Source organism: Anolis sagrei, chromosome 1 (assembly GCF_037176765.1).
Source record: "Anolis sagrei isolate rAnoSag1 chromosome 1, rAnoSag1.mat, whole genome shotgun sequence".
Lineage (NCBI taxonomy): Eukaryota > Metazoa > Chordata > Lepidosauria > Squamata > Dactyloidae > Anolis > Anolis sagrei.
In genome coordinates this window covers 26,139,566-26,166,540 of record NC_090021.1, presented here as the reverse complement: position 1 = coordinate 26,166,540, position 26,975 = coordinate 26,139,566, and the positions used below count along the sequence as shown (strand labels likewise).

Genomic DNA, 26,975 nt, shown 5'->3' with positions numbered 1-26,975 from the left:
CTTCTGGTTTTTAATTCCTCCTGTCCCCCATTTAACAGTTGCAGCGGAAAGGGATTTATGGGCCCACACAGATTCACGGCAGTCGAACCGCCAGAAAGTGTTCCTTCACTCTTGCATTTTAAAGATACACATTTCCCCATCCCCTCCTCTGTTTTGAGGTTGAGGGGAAAAGAGGTAAAGGGAATTAAATTGTTGGTTGCTAACAGATTGATGAATATGGTAATGCCCTTATGCAATATTCCTCCTGTGAGCCTCATTCATTCTCAACTCAGCAAGATATTTTAATGCATCTGCCTGGGTTTTTTGACATGTCAGTTCAGCCCACTGATTTCATGCTCAAAAGTCTGCCAGATGTTTTAAGTGCCTCTCTGAAAATGTACAAAACTTACAAGAGGTGCCTAAAACTTACCTGAACATTTAAAGGGTGGGATTTCATGTTATTTATTTATTTATCATGTCAGGAGCAACCAGACAGTTGTATTACATTTTTAACAAAACAAACAAACAAACAAAACACAAAGTTTGCAAGCTTGGTAGTTGATTAAATGTCCTTTGACCTGTAGCTGGCCACTTGGAGTGCCTCTGGTGTTGCCGCAAGAAGGTTTCAGGGATTTCAGGTGATTCTCTATAAACTGGGAATGAAAGAATCTGGTTTCTGTATGTTCATCCACAAACCCGTTCTGTCCAGTTCTACATTCAATTATTCTCAATTTTAAAGTACCAAATTCTATTTTAAGAATGTGAGATGACCTCCGATTGATGATAGCAAAGCCTGATCTTATCTATTATTCTTAAAATATGTATTTGTGTTGTAGATCAGTCACCAGAGGCCGATGGTTTAACTGATGATTTAGAGAGGATTGTGAGGTTTCCTGTGGATGATTCAGAGAGGATTGTGAGCTTTCCTGTGGCGCAAAGTGATGGGACCTCAAGTCCGGAAAATGATGGTTCTCTCTGTGAGAAAACCAGCTTGGAAAGTGCAGGGCCCCAAGGGCATTCAGAGGAGTCAGAAGTAGCAACAGCAGATAATCAAGTGAAGAGCTGTGTGATAAGGAGGGTTCCCTCGGGAACTTACCTGCAGCTATGGAGATCAACAAAAGTCTTCATTTACAAATCGGAGCCAAAAACAGATTGCGACATTCAGAGAGATTACATGAGCAAATTGTGAAAGAAATTAATGGGAAACAGAAAGATTTCATGAGTGTCTATTCAACAACAAGTTGCTTACCTTAAGGTCAGTTCAGGCAATGCTGCGCTAGAGTGAGAAGCTAAGCCTGAGTGCTCTTGTTCCTGGTTCAAGTCAAGCTTTGATTTCGGATTTAATATATCCTGGAAGTTTTCTATGTTCCTGTTCATGTTCTCCTGTTCAAGTCTTACTAGTTACATTTTCCTGATTGTGGACTTATTATGCTCTATGTGTGATTCCTGGATGTTCCTGGAATCACCTTTGGAACTTTATGAGACATTTGGATTATTGTTTGGTTCTCACCTTTGGCTAAACATTTTTGGATTATATCCAGTATCTTCCTTTCTTATTCCTGATTTTATATGCTTTTTATATGGTTTTACAATAAACTGTTCACTTATATTCTTGGACTCTTGTGTGATGCTGTGGCCATAGGTGTTTCCAAGCCTAGACTATAGCAATCTGAAACTAGATTGATAGGCAGCTGCCAGTGGTGACTGAAGACATTTGCAATTGTAGAGTGACAGCATGCTTAAGGACTCCCCAGAAAGAAATACTGGAGATTGGGGAAGTCAGTCAAACTATGGGAAATTGAGTGGTGAAAAGCGCAAGTTTGATCAATCCCAAAGAACCTAAAAGAAGCACCAATCTCTTCTACTCTTTCTGTTGGGGCCCCATTTTTAGCTTTTTAAAATGCCGAGGTGGGGAAATGATGGTAGCAGTGGATGGGGTTCCCCTAAAAGGAGCACCAAGAGAGTAGATGAGGTTGGTGCTTCTTTTAGGTCCTCCTGGGGTGGACTAAATGCCTACCATTCACCACTCTGTTTAGAGAATGGGGTGATTCCTTTTTTTTATAATAAGAGTTAATACTATAACAACCTTTATCAAAAAGTAAGCCATCCTTCCTCTGAGCAAAATACCTTTTTGAACATCTGGCTAGGGAAATTGTGACTTGTTTGGAAGCATATGGTAACTTTTCTGCATCATAGGAGGTTGTGTGAATCATAATATTACTCTTTCCTGAAGGCTAGCAAGTGCAGAGTTATTCACGCAGCTCCTTATTTCCAACTTTGCCAGTGCTGTGCTTTGTAAGAAACACATTTTTGTGCTTTCATATACCTTGAGGAGATTGCATCGTGTCAGATCTCGGGGAGAAGGAGAAAGCAAGCCAAGATTTAGGGCTTTAATAAAATTTCTCCTGTTGGAGATTGCTGCGATGCCCATTCCCTGCAAACACTTCTGGCGGTCTTTGACAGTAGTTAATAACCCTTGGGAGGCTGATTGGCTCAGGCATTTTAGTGCTGACAAAAGTCAGGGGGATAGAGCAGAAAGCGATAAAATGATGTCATTTCTTGCATTCAAGAAATGTTCAGAGATCAGCAGCCAGGTTACTAACTGGAGTGCCATATCGTGAGAGGACGATTCCCATGTTGTGGCAGCTCCACTGCCTGTGGATCCATTTCCAGGCTAAATACAAACTGCTGGTCATTACCTATAAATCCCTAAACAGTTCAGGCCCAGACTATTTGTAAAACCACAAGCCTCCTTCCTCTTTATTTATTTATTTATTTATTTATATTTTATTTTATTTCCACTCAATAGCACCACCTGGCACTCCTTCCCTGTCGCTGATCAGCCCTGACCCCTTGGCTAGACTACATCGGCTCTAGATTGTTCAATATGGTTTTCTGTGAGTGAGCAGATGGTGACTACTAGATGGCATATGTTCTGTATCAGAAACAAATGCTGATGTGGTCTATCTAATGCAATTTTCTGAATCAGCACCCCAAATAACCAAACCAAATATGAAGTTGACCAAAAACTGATTTGTAACCCTTTTGGTACTAATGTTGGAGAGTGGTCCCTGGTCAAAGTGGCCCCTGGTCAAAAAAAGGTTTTTACTGCAGTGGTTTGGATTTGATATATCACAACCCAGTTGCGGTTAGGCAATCCCTCATAGTTCAAGGATGATGGTCTTCCACATATAGTGTCTTGGTGTGGTTCCATAGGTGGCTGTGGAGCCCTATGCTTGATCCGCATGTTCTCCCGCAGTGAGGACATCAGTTTCCAGACGGTAGGCAGTCCCGGTCAGGGTTGGCTTGATGTACCTTCCTCTTGACGTTTCTCCCTTTAGCCTTCCATTTGTGCCTCTTCAAATTCTGCAGCACTGACCTCCAGTTAGAGCGTTCAAGGGCCAGGGCTTCCCAATTCTTGGTGTCTATCCTCAGTTTTTAAGGATGGCTTTGAGCCCATCTTTAAATCTCTTTTCCTGCCCACCAACATTCTGTTTTCCATTCTTGAGTTCGGAGTAGAGTAACTTCTTTGGGAGACGGTGGTCGGGCATTTGGACAACGTGGCCAGTCCAACGGAGTTGATGGTGGAGGAGCATCACTTTAATGCTGGTGGTCTTTGCTTCTTTCAGCACGCTTGCCCCCATTCCCCAAATCATGCAATCTCTCCAGACTTCTCCTAGCCATTCCTTTTACCCTCTTTTCTCTGAAGGAACAAGGATCCTGCTAATATAATATGCCATTGGTTGACTTTGGAGCTGCTTCAGATTACATTGTGAACTTACAGTTGACATTTGGGAAACATGGTGGGGTTTATCGTCTGTAGTAACCTTTGAGGGGAAAAGAGATGCCTGGCCCAATTGGAAAAAGAAGTAGTGAATGATGACAGCCTTTCCGCTGCCTTGAAGCTCTTTGCTTGAGACTTTTGATCCCAAGCTGTCAGGCTTTCGAGTTGTGCGGTACTCTGCTCTCTTATAGTCTTGCAACGAGGCCCTGCTCGCGATCCCACCTGCGTCGCAGGCGCGTTTGGTGGGGACGAGGGACAGGGCCTTCTCTGTGGTTGCCCCCCGACTCTGGAACACCCTCCCCAAAGACATTAGGCTAGCACCTACGTTGGCAATCTTTAGGAAGAACTTGAAGACCTGGCTATTCCGATGTGCCTTTCCGGAATAGGATAACCTCCAGCACTATGTCCCAGAAGCACTTTATTAGAGTTTAAGACTCTCTGCACATTGCACTTGCTCAGAAACCCAACATACCACCTGCCACACCCAGCACTTTTTTTAACCTGTACCCATCACTGGCCCGGCCCTGGTTTTTATTGCGTAATGGTGTAATGTTTTGTCATTGCTTGTTTTTATTTGCTTTGAATTGTGTTGTTATTGTTTTGCTGTTGTTGTGTTGAGGCCTTGGCCTTTGTAAGCCGCACTGAGGCCCTCGGGAGATGCTAGCGGGGTACAAATAAAGTATAATAATAATAATAATAATAATAATAATAGTAATAATAATAATAATAATAATAATGTAACAGTTTAGTTGAGCCATAGAGACCACTTCTCTCAAAATATGCATGGCCAAGAACTGAGTTCTATTGGAGGAAATCTCTGCATCCATCAGTAAGAGAAATACTCATACATTTTAGGAGGACATGAGCAAGGGCCTTCTTTGTGCTGACACCCCTGTTGTGGCATGCTCTTTCCTTCGAAGCCCTATTGGTATCATTGCTATCATTTCTGTAGTAAATCAAAATCAGGCCTAATCAAATTTATTTGGGCTGCATGTCTGCTATGATTGCATTATTTTAAATGATCTTTAAATGAGATCTTCAGACACAGTAATTATTTTAACAGAAAGAAATACATATCTCTATTCTATTATTACAATAGAGATAAAAGTACAGTACAATATCAGAAGGTGTTTTTACTAATAATTTGCAGAATTAGGCTGGTATTCCTACAGTTCTATACTTCTCCTTCCTCAATCTAAGATGACAGAAATTAAGACTGCTTTTTTATATCATACTTACGTTCCCAATACAATATTAATCTTAATAGCATCAGCTCTTACTTTTGTAATCTGTCTTGTATCTGAAAGCCAAAAGTAGATTTATCAACCAATGGATGATGCTTTCCCCCTATAGCTATAAACAAGAATTACTACATTTCTTTTAGTGTCAGATATTTCCATTTTAGTGAGATAGCCTAATAAAAAAAAAAAACCCGAAATGTATTTCTCTGAAGCTTTCATGAGGGCGTAATAACAGTTGGGTGTAGAGCATAATAAATCTTAGTCTTTACATTAACAGAAATTGATTGCTTATGCCAGGAGGGTACATTTGTATTCTTGTTCGATATTTCTCATTGTAAAAAGTGATAGAACAATTACTTCTTGTTGAGAAAAGTAAACAGAGAAATTACTTCATTTTTATGAACCTGTTTTCCCTTTTTAGGTGGTTTTCCATCTACCTGTTATGCGTCGTGTGTGAGGAACAATGTGTGTGAGCTAACACATATATCTAATAGATTCTACCAGTGCCATTTGATATAAAGCATATAATCTGGTTTGGAAAATATTAGTTGTATAAAACTAATTAAATAACATTCAGGGAAGGTTTTTTATCCCTGTACTCAGAGATCCCATACCTGCGATTTCACCTACATGCATCCAACAAAATATGTCCTTCCTAGGAACCTTCGAATAATTATCCCATTGGCACAATGGGTTAAACCCTTGTGCCGGCAGGACTGAAGACTGACGGGTTGGATGTTTGAATCCAGGGAGAGTGCGGATGAGCTCCCTCTGTCATCTCCAGCTCCCCATGCGGGGACATGAGAGAAGCCTTCCACAAGGATGGTAAAATATCAAAACATCTGGGTGTCCCCTGGACACCGTCCTTGCAGATTGCCAATCTCTCACACCAGAAGTGACTTGCAGTTTCTCAAGTCATTCCTTACATGGAAAAATACCCATCATTATTCATAATGGCAGCCACAGTGGTGCAATGGATTAAACCCTTGTGTAGGCTGAACTGCTGACTTGAAGGTTGGCAGTTCAAATCTGTGAGAAGGAGTGAGCTCCCGTCTGTCAGCTCCTACTTCTCATATGGGGATACAAAAGAAGCCACTCACAGGATAGTAAAACATCCAGGCATCCCCTGGGCAATGACCTTGCAGATAGCCAATTCTTTCACACCAGAAGCAACTTGCAGTTTTTCAAGTCACTTCTGACACAAATAAAAAAAATCATAATCCATTTTTCATCTGTTTTTCTTAAAATCAACATTGAAATGAACAATGCTGGTTATTTTGTGGAAGGATCCGTGAACTGATCAGTGAGAAAGGAGTTGTTTCCAAATGCTTAAAATACGCAATAACCTTATCTTTCTTAAAAAAAAAAACAGTTGTTATTTTTAGCTAGTAGGAGTGGTGGAAGTTATGAGGAGGATTATTATAGGGTTATTATTGTATCGGATTTTTTTGTTTTGGTTCTTATTTTAGAGTCAGTGTTTATTTGTTCTTTTTTATTTTTAACTGGTTGTGAAAATTCAATAAAAACAATTTAAATTATACAATATCTTAGTAATTCAGGGAGCACATTTTCAAATTCTTACATCATAAACTCGTTTATTTTTTATTTTTAAGGAGCACATCTCAGTTCTTAAGCGACCAACATTCTTGTCATTTTAGAGCAGTGGTTCTCAACCTGTGGGTCCCCAGGTGTTTTGGTCTACAACTCCCAGAAATCCCAGTCAGTTTACCTGCTGTTAGGATTTCTGGGAATTGAAGGCCAAAACATCTGGGGACCCACAGGTTGAGAACCACTGTTAAGAGTGAGGCCCTCCAAGATAAAGTGTGTATGTTTTTGTGGGGCGGGGAGTGTTTACACACTTCAATAAATTACATTTGTTTTGTTTTAGCTGAACTCTTCATGGACCAACAGCATCTCAAAGAAGCAGGCTTCTGTATCCAGGAGGCAGCCAGTCTCTTTCCCACCTCTCACGCTGTGCTGTACATGCGGGGGAGGCTTGCAGAGATGAACAGCAGCTTGGAGGAAGCAAAGCAGTTGTACAGTGAAGCGCTAACAGTCAATCCAAGGGGAGTGGAAATCATGAACTCCTTGGTGAGTGGATACAGAGTACTCCCATCTAGATTTATGTTCTTATCGTGTCATGTAAAGTGTTTTATTGGCCCTCCAGAGGTTTTTAAAGGCGTTTTGGGAGGAGTGGGGGTTGTCTTGGGTTTATTGGGCTCCAGCAGCCCAAGAAACCCAAGACAGATGTGTGGATGGGCACCGGAAGTTGTGCAACATGAGTCCTGGTCCCATCTACACAGCGCCCACAGCTGGAGAGACATGGGTCTTCTGAAAGACCCAGCTTTTTTCAACAGACAAATTACCTCGGCACTAAGCAAGATTTTCCTTCCTTGTGCTGACAGCATTCATTTTTCGCTGAAGCATAACCCGGACGCCCCAGCAGAAAACACAGAAGGGCGCGCACTATAGTTGCTGTCTGGATGCGTCCTTACGCAATTGTAATCATGTCTTTATTGTAGGATCTCAGCCATTCGTCCTTTATCTCTCATCCATGAGCAATCCTGAATCTTCAAAATACAAAGCAGCAGAGACCCTATAACAAGTATTTCCAGCATTTATCAGAATGAGTAAATGCCGAATGTTAAAGAACTTTTGGAACATAGTCAGCTGAAAATTGACCAGGCACACTAAGGACCTCACCACAGATTTCAAGCCAGGAAAGTGGCAATTGATTTGGGATAAATCTGAACATTATTATGAGCTAGAATGATTTGTACTCCAAAGCAAATAATTACAAACCTTGGCAACCTCACTAATAACAAAGGTGCAGTGAATGAGATTAGGAGAAAATCTTTATCTTCCAGGAAGTTGGCCATAGCAACACAATTGTGCTTCTGATTCAGTCAGGCAAGTTCAAACATTTCATAATAGGTCTAAAAGACTTAATTGAATGATTAGTGTGATTAAGGAACTAATGTGTTGATTGCAATCAAAACAGTGGCTGCGACCCATAGGGTCCGAGAAGACATATGTCACCATTACCCATTTGTCTCATACTGCTCGCTACTCTTGAAATGGAATAGAGGCTGAAACAATCTATTTCGCTGTATTGTCGACGGCTTTCATGGCCTGAACCACTGGGTTGTTGTAGGTTTTTCGGGCTGTATGGCCATGTTCTAGAAGCATTCTCTCCTGACGTTTTGCCTTCATCTATGGCAGGCATCCTCAGAGGTTGTGAGGTCTGTTGGAAACAAGAAAAATTGGGTTTATATATCTGTGGAAAGTCCAGGGTGGGAGAAAGAACTCTTATCTGTTGGAGCTAGGTGTGAATGTTTCAATTGGCCACCTTGATTAGCATTTGATGTCCCGACAGGTTTTTTTTTTGTTGTGGCTTGTTACTGCCTGGGGGAATTCTTTGTTGAGGGGTGATTACCTGTCCCTGATTGTTTCTTGTCTGGAGTTCCCCTGTGTTTGGGTGTTGTTCTTTATTTACTGTTATAGTTTTAGAGATTTTTTAATACTGGTAGCCAGATTTTGTTTATGTTCATGGTTTCTTCCTTTCTGTTGAGATTGTTCACATGCTTGTGGATTTCAATGGCTTCTCTGTGTGGCCTGACATGGTGGTTGTTAGAGTGGTCCAGCATTTCTGTGTTCTCAAATGATATGCTGTGTTCAGGTTGGTTCATCATGTTCTCTGCTATGGTTGACTTCTTTGGTTGAAGTAGTCTGGAGGGCCTTTCGTGTTCCTTGATTCATATTTGGGCATTGCTTCATTTGGTGATCCCTATATAGTAGCATGATATACGGTAAACTCCTACAGAGGTGAAAGGATCGCTCTTGTCCTTTGCTGAATGTAGCATTTGTTGGATTTTCTTAGTGGTCTGTAGGTAGTTTGTAGGCTGTGTTTCCTCATCAGCTTCCCTATGCAGTCAGTGGTTCCCTTGATGTATGGCAAGAACACTTTTCCTCTGGGAGGATCCTTGTCTTTACTCTTGTGGCTTGTTCTCAGTCTTGCAACTCTTCAGAGGTCTGTGGTGGAGTCTCCATTGGCCTGTAGAGCCCAGTTTAGGTGGTTCAGTTCATCTTGGAGGAGGTAGGATTTGCAGATTCTTTTCTGCATGGTCTGCCAGGGCTTTAATTGTGCTTCTTTTTTTGACTTGGGTGATGGTTGGAGTTTTTATGTAGGTATCTATCCGTGTGTGTAGGTTTTCTGTAAACTGTGTGACCCCATTGTTGATATGCTTTGTGGATGACTAGGACATCTAGAAAAGGCAGTTTTCCTTCATTTTCTTTTTCCATGGTGAATTGGATGTTTGGGTGCAGGCATGTAGCCGGGGGGGGGGGGGGGTTGAGGGGCTTCAGCCCCCCACCCCGAAATTCTCATGGTGGTTCGCGAAAAGGCCTTACTGGTGCATTATTTAAACTGTTATGTTTATTCATATCATGATCTGCTCACCATACTCAATATATCCCATATGCATGGGGGTATTGGGGTAATGATACAAAAGGTTGGCTAGGGTAGACCCTCTTTCACTCAAACTTAGCCCCCCCCCCAAAACTCAGCCCCCCCCCCAAAACTCAGCCCCCGCCCCAAAGCCCCCCCTGAAAAAAACTCAGACCCCCCCCCCCCCCCCCCGAATAGAAATACTGGCTACGGGCTTGTTTGGGTGGATGTTGTTAAGGTGGCCCAGGAACCAGTTTAGTTCTTCTTCTCCATGGCTCCAAATGTGCCGACTGCAGTGTGTAAGTGTGCCATGGAAATGTAACGAAAAACCTCTGAGTATATGTGAAATAATAAATTATATATATATTAAAGGTTTTCATAAGATATGTTGTATCCTCATACATTTCATTATTACAATGTATGTATGTATCTTTTATAAAGGGTTGGTTTCACCTCTGATTTCCTAGCAAAATGGCATTAATGTGTTACGAAATGATGCTTGTCTAAACAGGTGTGTCACCAACATGAACTGTTTGGGAAGCTCTTATCTACACTGTAGAATGAATGCACCACTTTAAGTACTATGATTCAATGCAGGACTCATAGGAGTCATCATTTGGTGAGGCACAAGGACTATTTGAGAGCAAAAGCCAAAGACTTTTTTTTTCCAGTAAGAGTTTTAAAATCAACTCCAAGATAATGCATTATGTAATGTTGAATTATGACTCATAATAAAAAGGTGTGTGTATGCTAATACATATTGGGCCTTAATCCCATTTCAGTTCCCCTTGTATCAATTGTAACTTGGCTGTTCAACATTTCAATCAGTTGCATTGATTTAATGAGTCCGCCTTAGATGGTACAAACATGGGATTCAGACTTTACTTTGACAATATCCCAAGTAACTTTAAGAGAGTGTGCGTGGTTCAATGATTTTAGTATTGGAACAGGATTCATGCATAAATACGTGAAGAGAAGTCATAGAGAGGAGTGAGTAAGCTTGTTTTCTGCTGCTGTGGAAACTAGGATGTGGAACAATGGCTTCAAACTACAGGAAAGGAGATTCCAGCAGAATAGGCATGTTTGACGGGGACGGGAGACAAGGCCTTCTCAGTGGTGGGCCCTTCGCTGTGGAACTCCCTCCTCAGGGATATTAGATCGGCCCCCTCCCTCCCTACCTTTCAGAAAAGAGTGAAAACCTGGCTCATCGAGCAAGTTTTTGGAACCTCAGTGTAACCAGTTAAACACAGTATTATGAAATAACGAACACGGAATAGCCTAAATGATGCAAAAGGATAAGGAGTTGAACTGGAAGACACTAATTATTATATTTTAATTGATTTTACATGGTTTTTATTGTGTGTTTTAACTGTTTTTAATTGGTGAACGTGTGTTGTGACAACTAATTGTTGCTAGTCTGTACGCTACCCTGAGTCACCTTTGGGCTGAGAAGGGCGGATTAGAGTGCTGTAAATAAATAAATAAACATGAGGAAGGACTTCCTAATTGTGGGAGCTATTCAGCAATGGAACTCTCTGCTCCGGAGTGTGGTGCCTTCTTTGGAGGCTTTTAAGCAGAGGCTGGATGGCCGTCTGTCAGGGGTGCTTTGAATGCTATTTTCCTGCTTCTTGTCAGGGGGTTGGACTGGATGGCCCACGAGGTCTCTTCCAACTTTATGAGTCTATGATTCTATGACTTTGGAAGTCCAAGGTTGAAATCCCTGCTTGCTTATGGATACCCATGAGGAGACATTGGGCAAACCATATTCTCTCAGCCTCAGGGGAAGGCAGTTGCAAACCTGTTCTGAACAAATTTTGCCAAGAAAACCTGTGATTGGTTGCCATAAGTCTTAAAAACAAATGAGTGAGGAACTTTCCCTGCGGCCTTGTCCACAACAGCCCTGTTCAGCTCATGCAAACTCAAAATTGTCACTTCCTTGAGTGATTCAAACTATCTGAAATGCAGTCTTCATCTTTTCTACTATCGTCCAGCTCCAGAACATTATTGTTTTTCCTCCAGTTATTTCTTTTGAACAAGCCATGTGTCCAATGCACAAATGCCTCTGTTTAGGTATTTTGGCATTTAACAAGATTTGCTATGCAATCTATTTATTTGTCTCTCTAGTGATCCATCATGCCCAGCTAACTGTTCTCTGGCACCACAATTCATAATAGTTGATTGTATTCCTGGCAGCTTTCAAAGACATAAAAAAGCAGAAACACTAAATCATGGATTATTCTGATTTCCATATTTAATTACCTAAAAACTGATAGAATCATAGCGTTGGAAGAGACCACAAGAGTCCAACACCCTGCTGTCTGCAGATGGGAAAAATGTAGTTGAATTAAGATATGTTTTGATGACTTCTACTAATGCTTTGTAATGCAGAAGAAGACATAAGTTAGAGCAGTAGGATATGACTCCCCACCTCCACAGATTATATTGCTGAGATGCAGAAGGATTCTAGTAATCGGAAATGGGTTTTTGTGTGGAGGACTGTAAATTCAGCAACATTCAAGGAATGAAAGCATACTTCTTTTAATATTTTGCACTGGTTTCTGAATGGTTAGTCTGAATGGTTACTCTCAGGTCTCTTGTAAAAGAACAAACAAACCCAAAGACCTTTGAGCCTGATGTTCCTCCTATCCCCTATCATGATAGCCTGAAATATGAGTATTTTTGAGAATAGTCATATTTGGAAAAGCATTTTTCCTGAAGAAAACCTTCCTGCCCTCTTAAATGTCATCCCTAACTATGCAGCAGTGTCTCCTCCATGGATTCCATGTGTGCCGGTTCTGTTTTGATGACAAAAAAAAAAAAACTCAGCAAAAAGTGGGATTCTTGCTCACATGTAGACTAGGGAGCGGGGACGGAGATATGAAGAACATAGCCACGTCTCCACTTTGTGCCTACTTAAACGGTTTGGTGGAAGAGACCTCTGAGGATGCCTGCCATAGATGTAGGTGAAATGTCAGGAGAAAATGCTTCTAGAACATAGCCATACATCCTGAAAAACTTATAGCAACCCTATTTAAATGGTTTGGTGGAAGAGATAGTTCTGAACTAGAACCTTTTTCACAAGCTTCTTGTCATTTAAAAATCCATTGTGATTAAGATGGATTGACATTTTTATAGCTTTCAAATAGTAGCTTTAACTATTGTTACGTTTTGAACTTGTTTAAATCCTTTATGGCTATAAATGTTTGTCTCCCTGAGATCCCATGATAAAAGGCCAGGATGGAAGTGTATTAATAAATATAAATAACTATGTAATAAGAAACCCCCATCCCCTTTAACCCATCCCAATAAAGATGCGTGTTTCTGGGTTGCTGTGAATTTTCTGGGCTGTGTGGCCATGTTCCAGAATCATTCTCTCTCGACGTTTTGCAAATGCTTCTGGAACATGGTGATACAGCCTGGGAAACTCACAGCAACCCAGTGATTCCAGCCATAAAAGCCTTCGACAACACGATGTGTGTTTCATTTTAGAATTTGAGTGTCAGAGAACTATACACAAGAGAAGAAATGGGAACATGTTGGGGCATCTCTTTAATATTGTATCTGAAAAAGTATCTCATTTTTCTGAGTGGTAAAGCATGCCCTTCAATTTGGCTGGAGTAATTCTGATAAATTCTCAGTCATTCCACTTTTTCAGTTGCTTTTAAATCCCAGTTTCTCTCATCTCCTCCCCCTTTGTCCTGCACTTACTTCAGTTACTCTAGACTAAGTTTGAATTGCAAAAGTAGTTACCACTCAGTCAACTCAGCAATGGGAATAATAATATAATAATAATTTTATTTTTATACCTCACCTCCATCTCCCCGAAGGGACTTGGGGTGGCTTACAAAGGGACAAGCCTAAAAAAACATGCAGCTTAAAACATAGCACAATCAAATCAAATAAAAAACAAAACATCAGGTAAAAATATATCACAGTATCAGAGAAGAGAAGATGGGCTGATGTTTTGTCCTTCCCAGTAGGAATAGTCAAAAGCAAACTTCTGTTGCCTCTCCCAGTTTGTGTGTTCTACCTCAGTTATGTCTTTGGCCATTTTGACCACACTCTGAGGTTGCTAACATAGTTCTCCTCTCCTTGAGGAGATACATTTGAATAGGTAAGCTGGGCCGGAATCGTTTAGGGCTTTATAGGCTAAAGCCAGCACTTTGAATTGTGCTCGGTAGCCAACTGGCAGCCAGTGAAGCTGACGCAGGAGAGGAGTAGTGAGCTCCTTGAGTGCCACTCTTGTTAGTAACCTGGCTGCCGCCCGTTGGACCATTTGGAGCTTCCAAACAGTCTTCAAAGGCAACCCCATGTACAGCGCGTTGCAGTAATCTATTCGGGATGTAACAAGAGTGCGGACCACCGTGGCCAAGTCAGACTTTTCCACATGTGTGTCTGCGTCACAAGGCATCGATGCTACAAGAGACCTTTTACTGTTATCTTTCCCTTTCCTAGTTTTGTTTTTGCTACCCTTCATGCTTGCTGCTTGCCACCCACCACAAAGTAAAAAACAAACAAAACCTAGCATTGTGTTGTCCCCTTTGAAGTGGGGGTGGGAATAATGCACAGAATAACCATTGTAAAAGATACTTCTACGTATCATTACACTGAGTTTCCTTGGGAAAAAGGGCACTTTATGTTCTAGCTTAGTATTTTTTCCTAGAAAATGTAATTTAGTGTAATTAATATTAACACATAGACTCTCATGTTTGCTCCTAATGTTTTGTTTTTGCTTTTGCCTTGCTTCAGTGATGAATCACCACATTAGACAATATTGCCATAACTCAGCCATCTCAGACCTGCTGCCTTTCAGAAGGACTGGGCTATTGCCTTCATTATCTCCAGCTACAGGGTGTGGTCAGATGGAAGCAATAATGGGTTGTTGTAGGTTTTTCGGGCTATATGGCCATGTTATAGAAGCATTCTCTCCTGATGTTTTGCCTGCATCTGTAGTAGGCATCCTCAGAGGTAGTGAGGTCTGTTGGAAACTAAGAAAATTTGGTATATATATCTGTGGAATGTCCAGGGTGGGCGAAAGAACTCTTGTCTATTGGAGCTAGGTGTGAAAGTTTCAACTGGCCACCTTGATTAGCATTTGATGGCCTGGCAGTTTTTTGGTATGGCTTGTCGTGCCTGGGAGAATCCTTTGTTGAGAGGTGATTAGCTATCCCTGATTGTTTCTTGTCTGGAGTTCCCCTGTGTTTGGGTGTTGTTTTTTATTTACTGTTATAATTTTAGAGTTTTTTAAATACTGGTAGCCAGATTTTGTTCATTTTCATGATTTCTTCCTTTCTGTTAAAATTGTCCACATGCTTGTGGATTTCAAAGATTTCTCTGTGCAGCGTGACATGATAGTTGTTAGAGTGGTCCAGCATTTCTGTGTTCTCAAATAATATGCTGTGTCCAGGTTGGTTCATCAGTTGCTCTGCTATGGCTGACTTTTCTGGTTGAATTAGTCTACAGTGCTTTTCATGTTCTTTGATTCATGTTTGGGCAATGCTGCATTTGTTGGTCCCTATGTAGACTAGTCCACAGCTGCATCGTATCTAATGGATTTTGAGGGTGCCAGGTTGTAGAAGGCAGATTGTTGAAAATGTCTATGGGGCGGGGGGAGTTGGTTACAAATCCAGACAATTTTTTTCTAGGAGAGTTTCTGACAACAGCTGAGATTGTTCCCCAAGGATTGTGGAACAGTTCTGCAATGAATCTCTGGACAGCAGGATCAGCATTCATATAACTATGGACAGATATTGCTTGCCCCAACTTTTGTGGCAACTCTTTCTGTCAAAGATTTGCATGATAGGAGAAAGGTCATGTCCAACTCAACTCAATCCCTGAGACTAGAACATTCATATAATTATTGAACACAGGAAAAAACCATACCAGGACCAATAAGGACATTAGCATGCAGGGGTCTGCTCCTTGATATGTCAGCTGCCAGTGGATTAAATAGGCAGATGGGCCAAAAGAGCAGCACCAGATACTTACACCCTTGCAGCTGTTTCATTATCTGGTGTTGCTTCTGACACCAGATCAAATAATTAAAACTGGAATGCAAAAATTGTGACTGTTGAATCACATGTGGATTTTGGCTGTTCTTCGTGCATCTCCTCAATCCAAGGGGACCTCACCCAGAACTTATCTGATGAGTTGGACTAATTGTGAAAAAAACAATGGCACTTAGCTTCTGAGATCACTGGAGTAGTGAGTAAATAGTAATTTTGGTAGAGAGTGCTAAAATGAGAAAGGAAGAGTATGTGTAGGTAGATATTGTTGTGTGCCTTCAAATAGTTTTCAGCTTATGGCAACTCTAAGGTAAAGCTGTCATGGGGTTTTCTGGAGCTGTGACTCTCCTTAGGACACCCAATGGTTTTCATGGCCCAGTAGGGAATCAAACCTGGTTGTAGTCTAATGCACAATCCTTTACATAAATCTATATAAATAAAAATGTAATGTTCGTTTGTGGGATTAACAGAACTCAAAAACCTCTGGGCGAATTGACACCAAATTTGGACACAAGACACCTAACAACCCAATGTATGCCCTTCACTCAAAAAAAATTATTTTGTCATTTGAGAGTTGTAGTTGCTGGGATTTATAGTTCACCTACAGTCAAAGAGCATTCTGAACCCCACCAATGATGGAACTGAACCAAACGTGGCACACAGTTCTCCCATGACCAACAGAAAATACTGGAAGGGTTTGGTGGGCAGTGTCCTTTGGTTTTGGAGTTGTAGTTCACCTACATCCTGAGATCACTGTGGACTCAAACAATGATGGATCTGGACCAAACTCCACACAAATACTCAATATGCCCAAATGTGAACACTGGTGGAGTTTGGGGAAAATAGAATCTTGACATTTGGGAGTTGTAGTTGCTGGGATTTGTAGTTCACCTACAATCAAAGAGCATTCTGAACCCCACCAACAATAAAATTGGGCCAAACCTCCCACACAGAACCCCCATGACCACCAGAGTGAGCCACAGCAAAGCGTGGCAGGGGATGGCTAGTAATAAATAAAACTTTATTTGTATACCGCCCTATCTCCCTGAAGGGACTCAGGGCAGTTTCCAACATATAAGGCAAAACATTCAATTGCAAAGAAGAAAATCAAACAGACAAAAAAAATCATAAACCACAAGAATTCTGCTAAAACACAACAATAAAACATTAAATCAATTACAATTATAACTCCATCAGACAAGGTGCAACAAAACCTATGGCCAGGACCTCAAAATGGGCATGTCAACTATAGAAGAGCTAGGCAAGGGATGGTGCAACAGTGTATCATAGGGCCGGGGAAGTGGAGAAAGTGCAGAACAAAGTATTAACTGATAACCTAGGGACTGGGCCTAGGGACTAAACATTCTCAAAAATCTTTTGGAACATCCAGGTTTTCAGGTCCCTATGAAAGGTGGACAGTGTTGGGTCTTGCCTGATCTTTCTGGGAAGGGTGTTCCAAAGTCGAGGGGTCAACACTGAGAAGACCCTCTCCTTTGTCCTCACCAGCCATCCTTGTGACAGTGGCAGAAGCAAGAGGAGGGTCACCCCAGCAGATCTTAGAGTCTTCGCTGGTTCATAGGGGGAGGTGCAGTCATGAAGATAGGCAGGGCCTGAACCATTTAGGGCTTTGTAGGTCATAACCTGTACCTTGAATTGGGACCGGAAACCTATTGGCAGCCAGTGGAGCTGCCTTAATAGGGGTGTTGTGCGCTCCCTATAATTAGCTCGTTAGTAGCTTGGCCACCAACCTTTGTACCAATTACAGTTTCCGGGCCGTCTTCAAAGGCAGCTCCATGTAGAGTGCATTTACATCACACTGGCTCTATCTGTGCAGGTCTCATGGAGGTCTCTCAATCATAGAGTCATGTAAGTCAAAGCCAACAGGTTGACAACAGGATAACAGATTGACAACAGGATAACAACAACAAAGCCTAGGAAACACAATGTCTACAGCTCTAACAACATGTAACAGCAACATCAGAGTGCCATCAAGATTCAAAAGTTATTAATGAGGCAGAACTCAAAGTGCAGTAGTTTGCTTTTGTCTGAACCTATTAGGAAGGGCAAAATTCTTGCCCCTCCTCTCGTTGAGTTATTTGAATGCACACTATTTTTGCTCCCTGAACTCAGGTTTCACCAATTGTTTTAAGATGAGGTTAAGAGTGGGAAACAGAAACTGAGGTATTTTAAAAGCAGCTGAAAAAGTAGCATGACAGATGATTAATTGGAACTCTACTTGCCAAATTGCTGAAGGCTATGGTCCACAGCCACACTATCCTGAATAGTACATCTGATCCCATTTAATTCAGTAGGTAAACAGGATTTGATCTAGTCACAGCTTGAATGGGGCACCCAAGCAGGAATACCTGGGGTTTTCAGGTAGGGCTAGTGGAAAAATCCCTACCTGAAAACTTGCAGAGTTACTGCTACTCAACAGTCTAGGACTAGACAGATCAAATTTGGACTCGGTACAAGACAGCTTCTCATCATCCTATGCCAACTGGAACTCTCCCAAGATAAGTTGTCTCAGCAGTATGTGAAGGCCTTCTAAAGAGTCACTGATCTGGGTTCTGAGGACCTGTCTATGATTTCTTAAAGGGCCTGGTTTCCTCATACTGGAACTGATTGTGAAGAGACAGAATTCTGATTGGCAGGTGCTCCTCTGTATCTAGAAAGTCTGCAAAAGCCATGGTTCCAAAAAGGTCTTGATATAATAGAGATGGGTTCATTGAAAGAAGCAACCTCCAATCTTCTGAGCTGGAACATGGATTAAAGCCAGAGAATGTGTGGTTGACTCGTGTGTGGAATGAACTGGCTTTATTACAACACTTCATGGATAATAATCTTGTTTTTAGAGATTATTACTTTGATAATGGTTTCATGATCCCGCCTCTTCTGTGCTGCCAACCATTCTTAATCTAACCTTTCACCAAGATTTATGGCATCAGCTAATTTCAGGTTTGTTGATATGCAGGCAACATTCAACACGTCATTACGCCCAATAGTTGTTCTTGTCGACCTTTTCCCAAGTGATTTATTGGCTAGCAGTCTGGTCAAAATGTTCGTCACGATATGAAATGTTGGCTCACTTTATTGGCTACGCTTTAATGAAATACTGTGCTGTTTTTCATTCTTTTGTGACAAATTATTTTGGGTTGGGAATTGTTTTACTCATGAAGCACAACATAGATGGAACAATGGCATCAAAACAGACCATCCATCCTAGGAAGCAATTCAATGATATTGATAATAAACATCAAGATGGGATAAACAGAAAAGGTCTGTTTGAATTACAGTCAGGCCTCCATATCCACATGAATTCCACCAACCACAATTTGAAAATATATCTTTAAAAATTAAAAAATAATAATTTTCCAACAAACATAACTTTGATGTGCAGGCATACCCGACTGTTACCTCACACATTTGGACACCACATTACTATGTCATTGTATTTATTTATTATTTATTTGGTAGTTTTGTATACCGGTCTTCTCACCTCCATTCGAGGGACTCGGGCTGGTTTCCAACATCAATATTACAGACCATAATGAAAACATCATATTTCTAAATCACACTAAAACATTAAAACATTGAAACAATTAAAATGGCAAAAATACAATCATATGATTACAGTGGTCAGTCATCATCAAAGTCATTATTCGTCGTCATCCATCCATATCACAGGATCATGGCTCATTCGTTGAATGCCAATCCCCAAAGCCAGGTTTTCACCTGTTTCCTGAACGTTAAGATCAAAGGGGCAGTTCTGATCTCCAGTGGAAGGGAGTTCCAGAGTCGAGGGGCCACCACCGAGAAGGCCCTGTCTCTCGTCCCCACCAGCCACGCCTGTGAGGCTGGTGGGATCGAGAGCAGGGCCCCTCCAGACGATCTTAGTAATCTTGATGGCTCATAGGGGAGGATACGTTCGGACAGGTAAATTGTTTGCACTATGCGCGTTTTTGGCATCTACATATTTTGGTTTCCATAGGTGATCCTGGATCCAAACCCTGGCTATTATCAAGGGCCCACTTTAATGAATTGCCTACCGTGGAAATGTCCACTTCCTATGTATGCAGTCCATTTTAATCCCAATTAATCCCAATTAATGAAGTAGATGTGTTTCTGGATATTATCAATTCTTTAACAATAACAACAGAGAAAGAAATAACATAGAAATAGCAAGAAAAGGTTCATAAAGACAGAAGAATGGTCCAATATGTAGAACCTGGCTTCAGGATCAGGTTTTCGGAGAATAGTGCAGTGCAATAACAGATATGGAGTGTGTGCAATGACTATGGAATGGGCCCTGGTTAAAGTGAGCTCTGGTCAAGTGGGCCCTGATCAAAGTGGGTCCTGGTCAAGTAGGCCCTGGTCAAAAAAAGGTTGGGAAAAACTGAAGTAGACAAAGGACAAGGAGGAAAGTAGGAGTTAGGTGGGCAGGGAAAAAAGTTGTAAGAAAGAACTTCTCTCTGGGTGTTTTATTAACTGAAGTATGCAAGTATAATGTCATTTAGTGAAAAGAAAACCCATACAGTGCTCTTCCTAACAGGGCAAGCGTGTCAGCAAATTGGGATATTTGATGCTGTAAACTTTAGGTTTTTTAAAAAAACATTTTAAAATATATTTGAAATACATAAAATAGAACAATACCAACATATAATAAAAAGGAAAGAAAGTGAAGCAGAAATAGAAAAACACAAAACACAAAGAAAAACAAGATAACAAAAGGGATGAAAAAATAGGTGCAGTTCCACATTGTCTTTTCAGTAATTATTTAAACATATAATCAGTTTATACTTACCTATCATAGCTGCAGCTATTTCTTCAAAAATTACTTGATCATCTGGATTGTCTAGGTCTACCTCCAAACAACCTTCATTCTTTTTTCTAAGTGGTATCATTTTTACTATCCATCAATCTCTTTTTTGTAATCAAGTAATTGTTCTGCTAATACAGTGGTTCCCAACCTTTTTTTGACCAGGGACCAATTGACCAGGGACCACTCTCCAACATTAGTACCAAAAGGGTTATGAATCCATTTTTGGTCAACTTTAGATTTGGTCTGGTTATTTAGGGTGCTGATTCAGAAAATTGCATTGGATAGACCACATCAGCTCTAGTTTCTGATACAGAACATTTGCCATCCAGTAGTCGCAATCTGTTTGCCCACAGAAAACAATATTTAATAATCTGGAGCTGATGTGGTAGTAGCAATCTTTTGTGGGTAGTCAGCCTCTCCCCTCCCAACATCCCCATTGCCTTGGCACTATAAGAGAGTTTCGCGAGACCAGTCACTTTCATTGCCCCATAGTTTTGAGGCACAAAGTAGTAATGGTGAGGCCACGGACCATATTTTTGTTCGACAGACCACAGGTTGGGAAGCACTGTGCTAATACAATACCAATGCCAAGTCACTGTTTTTATCTTTTACTTTGTTTTACCAATGAATGCAGTGCATGCGCTTGTCAAAACAATGCCTGCTCTTATAAGAGCCTTCAAATTATTTTATGCACATAGAAAAAAAGGGGGGGAGGGGGAGGAAACGTCCAGTTTAAATATTACTTTACCATTTGTCTTTTTGGGCAATTAATTTAACATGTGGTTAAAACTTTGCATATATAATACAAATTTAATCTTTACAGTCTCACTTCTTAATCCAAAAAGGAGGCAACTCACTGAGCTAATGGGGTCAGTGCAGAATCGGTGATCCCTTTAATTATAATCCATAAATCCCGTATAGTACATGAACAGCTAATTAAAAAAAGAGAGGTGACAAGCTTACTGTCCTTAACAAGCTTGCTTTTGGCGAGGTGAGCATGAACACTTGGATTTCCACTTTCTACAAGATATTTTTGCTAGTTTTTGGTCATCTTCCATTCTCACCTTTATTGGGACAAAATGGACCAGACAGAACTTGCCTCTGTGCTGATGATGATGGTTGACACCAAATTTTCTTATACAGAGCCCCATGGAGGAGCATCAGCCGACCATACTATTGACTAAGAGCCTACCAGATTTTAGGTTTTTTTTAAAAAAATGTATAAATTTCTAAATCTACCCTATATAGCAGGCATGCCAAACTTCAGCCTCCAGGTGTTTTGGACTTTAACTCCCACAATTCCTAACAGCCTTTTCTTAAGCGGCTTGAGGGGGGAAAGGAAAAGACCTGAGGCTGTTACGAACTGTGGGAGTTGAAGTCCAAAACCCCTGAAGGGCTGAAGTTTGTCCATGCCTGCTATATACTCATGTATAAGCCTAGAAATATACATAGCCTTGTTTGGGAAAATGGTGCTTTGGTGCTTTTCCTTCTCAACTGAAAGAATAAATTTATGAATGGAAATGGGAAGCTATAGAAATGAACCAGAAGCGGACTAATCTAATCACCCGTATCAAAGAACAAATTATGCTGTACAGTTTCCTGTTTGTTTGTTTGGGAAGACATTGGTGTTTGACTGTGCATAAGTGTAGAAAAGCTGCCTCAACAGGAAAGGGATTAATTCATCCCTTGCATTAATACACACAGAGAGGGAACACCTGAGAAAAATGTGTACTGCCTTCTGTTTCTTCCACAGATGCTACTGGCACACATTAGGACATGAATTCCCATGCCATTAAAATTCAGACCTATGCATCTTTATTCCTTAGAGGTAGGGTCCATCTTGTGATTAGGGACCACTGTCCTCATTGTGAGGAGGAACTAGGTGACAACAGTAGTGCTACAGGAATTACAGATTGCATCAGAAGAACCCATTCAATGGCTGAGGGCAGGCAGTACATGTCCAGAAATGTACTCCACTCTTTGTCTTGTGCTTGAGAAAAATAAGCTGTCTCCCACTCCCACTAGGGGTGCATTCATAAATGCATACAAAAGTGAAAAATGATAGCCAGGGAAGGGGGCTGTGTTGTTGTTTGTGTGTGTGTGTCTTTTTTTAGTGCAAGGTAATTTCTGACTAGGGTTCTGCAGATAAAACATACAGCTTCTCTAGATGAGGAGGAGGATATCTGTACAGAAGGGATATGATTTCTTGCTTGGACATCATCCCGTCTCCAATTCTTTTGAGTTCATGTCAGAAATGACTTGTAAAAATAGCCAAAATGCAACCACAATTGAAAATGTTGGAAATGTAAACAAGCAACAGGATCCTTTTTTTAAAAAAACTTATGTGGTGGTCCTGCAAGAAGGCAAAAAACTTTTTGGATTGAGATAAATAAAACTATTTTCAAAATCATTAAAACTAAAAAATACCTTTTCATCCAGAGGCATTCATACTAGGCATTGCAGATAGATCACTTTTGAATACAGACTTTTCATTCTGATGACAGCTGCAGCAATTGTGTATACCTGGACATGGAATCTAGAAGAAACACCAAAAATGAAAGAATGGTAGTATCTGTCTACAGATCCTGTAATCTCAGGCTTACTACCCTTAGATCACAAACTAATATCTAAGATGAAAGAGACTAATTATTCATGGCTCCTTGTCTTTTGATACCCTATTGGGGCAGTTCTGCTGGCAATTGGAAGGACAGCATTCAGGTAACAAAGTTTTACCAGATTCTCCAGCAAACTTTATAATAAAGCTAAATTCTCAGTGGTTGTGGCTGAGATGCTGTCATCTGCTGCTTTTATGGGTAGGATGAGTTTGGTTTGTATCTATGCATCTCAAACTTTTTATGTGGCCCTTTACTGTCCTCTGTTTTCCTAACTACTTGACTGAATGCAAAGTCAAAACATTGAAGAGGCAATTATTTATTTGGGCATGCAAATGGGTTCAGAAGGCTGGAAAGTGCACCCCTCATTTCCTCAAGGAGCATCTCCATCTCAGCCGGAAGGGCAACGCAATGGCACTTCTAATTGCAAATAGCCCTGGGAAAGGGCCTGCTCCTTTGATCCTGTTGCCACAGCCGTATAGCAGCACATTGGGCGTCATCAATTTATTTGTCTTTGGAAGCCAGCTTCTCCACGAAGAGATCCAATTTATTTATTTGCCAGTTTATTTAATTGCACAGTTGAGGTAGTCTATTTTTTGTCATTTTCTGTTGTTGTTTTTCAGCCACAGAACTGAAATAATGAACCCACTAGTCAAGAGTGGATAGCCTGTTTTGTTATCTCTCTCGGCTTCATTTTTTATTTTGTTCTATTTGGTTGATTTTCTTGATTTGTATTCTTTTCCTTTCAGCCACTTCCAACCATTCCTCACCACTGGCTTTGCTGGCATGACCAGCAGGTGATCCTATGTCTAATAGTACCTAGAGGACCACATGTTTCCCATCTCTGTGTCCATTTTTAGTCCTCTTTTAAAATCCTAATAAAAGCAAACCCGCTAGTTTTGCACCCAGATTGTATAGACTGCTAAATTGGTTTTTTAAAAAAACATGCAGACTGCTGCTTGGTTTTTCAGTCAGCTCCACAAATTAAAGGTGATGTGAATGTATTGGTGACAGCTGTCAGACACAGTTAGGGGGTATTGGAGTCTCACTTGTCAGACATCTGATTGTCAATGGTAGTGCCACTCACTGAGCTTTCCTGTTGTCTTTCGGCATCTTCTCCACCCCCAACATCATTGTATGGAAACGAATTTCCACCCAAGGTGCTTCTTGACAGATGTGTCTATGAGCCATGACAAAAACATACGTCAAATCAACTGGAAAGCATTCGCTTTTTTCCAGACCCTGCCTTATAAGAGAAGTACTAGGCATCATAGAAGCTGATCCATCTCGTAAGGAGAAGCAGACAGCAGATAAGGAAGGATGTTTTATTGCTGGAGAGACAGGGAGAGGTACTTGTGAGCAGCAATGTTTGATGGCTTCCTTGTCAATGGGCGGGGAATGGATATAGTAACTCAGAAAGCTCCTGCAAGGTTTAGACTAAAAGCCAGAATGACTTTGTTAAGCCACTAGTCATGGTGGTTTGTTGTTTTATTAAAATATCATATGCTTGACCTTAAGCACTTGTACATCTTACACAGTGCAGAGACAACTCTAAAGGTGAGTTGATTCAGTCAAAAAGGCATGGCCCTGAGTTTGCAGGTGTGCCAGTGACCAAGTATCTTGGAGATCTCTCATTTATAGCATTAACATAAATCAGATTCAACTTAATGGCAAGTAACAATAGCAACAACTACGATGTGTCTTGGTGATGGCACCACTTGTTACCCTGCCCCAGTAAGTGTAATATTTTGGTCCCATTGTGTGCTCTATCCCAGTCCATTAGACATTACTCGGTTGAATCTCTTGCATGTTTACCCCCTCTCCTCTCAAGGGGAGAATTTAACACCCATACCAATAACCCAGTGTTGTATAGTATATTTCTCTTTCATGTCAAGATTTCAGTCTTGCCTGGCAACCTAATTGTCTTCTTTGAGGTGGCCTGAGTAAAGATGCCAGCACTGTGTTCAAGCTGAAAACAGTGGCATCCTCCCAATAACCCCATGAAGTGTCCCATTCTTAAGAAAGCCATTGTGGTGCATGGCATGAAAATGCAGGGCTTTTCAGAACTGAATCCTAGGCAACTGGCAAACGGACCAGGACGTCAAACTGAGAGTCACTGCCAAAAATATCTACCGTTGCCCAGGCAAAGTCTCAGCCTAGACAGGAACTGTATACACTTCTCCTTGATGAGGAGAATCAGTAGCAAGGCTGGGTAGATGGAAACACTCCAATAACTGGAAATGTTTTGTTGATTAAATAAATGTTCCAACCTGTAGCTGGGGTGACTCACCACCCCAGGGCAACTATGTACAGAATTGTGACTTCCAGCTCTAGTCCAAATATATGGGAGGCTGTCATGTATTAGTCAGATTGATAACTCAGTATTGTTAACATTAACAAGTGGTGGCACTCAAGAGTTTTAGTTACTAGTCTTTACCAGCCCTGGTGGGAGATGCCAGGAATGTTGGCATTCTGTCACTGAACTGTTGCCCTTCACTTAGCTCTTGCAAAACTATGCAGTTTGCCGTTGAGCAAGTGGTTACATTCAGCTAACAATATGGTTTTGGCCTACTCTCTCTATCTTTTTCTTCTTTCTCCTCAGATTAACATTTTAGGTAGAATTCCCATGAGGATGAAGTGAGTTAATGTTGTCTTTTCTACCATCAGACCTTTAGGAAGAAAAGTATTATTTCTGTGTATCAATAACTGAATCACAAAAGCATTTTATGAAATATGTGTATACATGACCAAACCACTGGTCTATTTGGAACACTGGAATCTGAATTTTAGATCTGAAAGGGACAACAAGGGCCATTTAGTCCAATCTCCTGCCATGTAGGAATAAATAACTGGACCACTCCTGAAAGATGCTTATCCAACCTCTATTTAAAGATTCCTAGAGATGGAGAGTCCACCAACCTAAGCCACACGTGTTAAGTGCAAGGCCTGTGGGCCAAATCTGGACCACCACATCTTTTTATGTCACCCATGAGACTTTCAATGCCAGTGCAACATAGTTGCATTTATGCAGTCTTTCGACTGCAATCAGCCCTTTGAAGGCCACCATAAGTCTGATGTGGCCCTCAGTGAAAATGAATTTGACATTCCTGCTATCTAAGGCAATCTGTTCGACTAATGTGCCACCTCTGTTTTCCTGAGTTAAACATATCTAGCTCCCTAAGTCGTTCCTCATAAACTTGTTTTCCAGACATCTGAACACTTTGGTTGCCCTTCTCAGTACATGTTCTAGCTTGTCAATATCCTCCTTGAACTGCTGTGCTCAGATCTAGGCAAAGTATTCCAGATGAATTGTTTAAGGCTTTCATGGCTGGAATCACTGGGTTGTTGTAGGTTTTTTCGGGCTATATGGCCATGTTCTAGAGGCATTCTCTCCTGACGTTTCGCCTGAATCTATGGCAAGCATCCTCAGAGGTAGTGAGGTCTGTTGGAACTAGGAAAATGGATTTATATATCTGTGGAATGACCAGGGTGGGACAAAGGACTCTTGTCTGTTGGAGCTAGGTGTGAATGTTTCAACTGACCACCTTGATTAACATTTGGTGGCCTGGCAGTTGTTTGGTGTGGCTTGTTAGTGCCTGGGGCAATCTTTTGTTGAGCGGTGATTAGATGTCCATGATTGTTCCCTCTCTGTTGTTTTGCTGTTGTAATTTTAGAGTTTTTTTAATACTGGTAGCCAGATTTTGTTCATTTTCATGGTTTCTTCCTTTCTGTTGAAATTGTCCACATGCTTGTGGATTTCAATGGCTTCTCTGTGTAGTCTGACATGGTGGTTGTTAGAGTGGTCCAGCATTTCTGTGTTCTCAAATAATATGCTGTGTCCATTCCAGATGAGATCTGACCAAAACTGAATATTACTTCCCTCAATTGGGACACTATGCTTATGCTGACCGTAGCTGATTTATACTGAATTAGATCAATATGATTTATATTTAATGGTTGCATATCTCCTTGATTTTTCCGAGCCCTGTTTAGAAATGCCAGATATTGAATATGGAACAATCTGGGTTCAAATGTGTGTTACACCGTAGAGCAATTGTTGTTGTTTATTTGTTCAATCATTTCCG

General features: G+C 41.0%; 1 protein-coding gene across 1 annotated transcript in view; it reads left to right on the top strand.

The window, feature by feature from the left end:
• TTC7A (tetratricopeptide repeat domain 7A) overlaps nucleotides 1–26,975 on the top strand; it is a 226,727-nt gene that overhangs the window by 170,365 nt on the left and 29,387 nt on the right. The window contains exon 20 of the mRNA XM_060754418.2: nucleotides 6,893–7,095. Coding sequence (XP_060610401.2) covers nucleotides 6,893–7,095 — 203 coding nt within the window. The remainder of the gene's footprint in view (nucleotides 1–6,892; nucleotides 7,096–26,975) is intronic.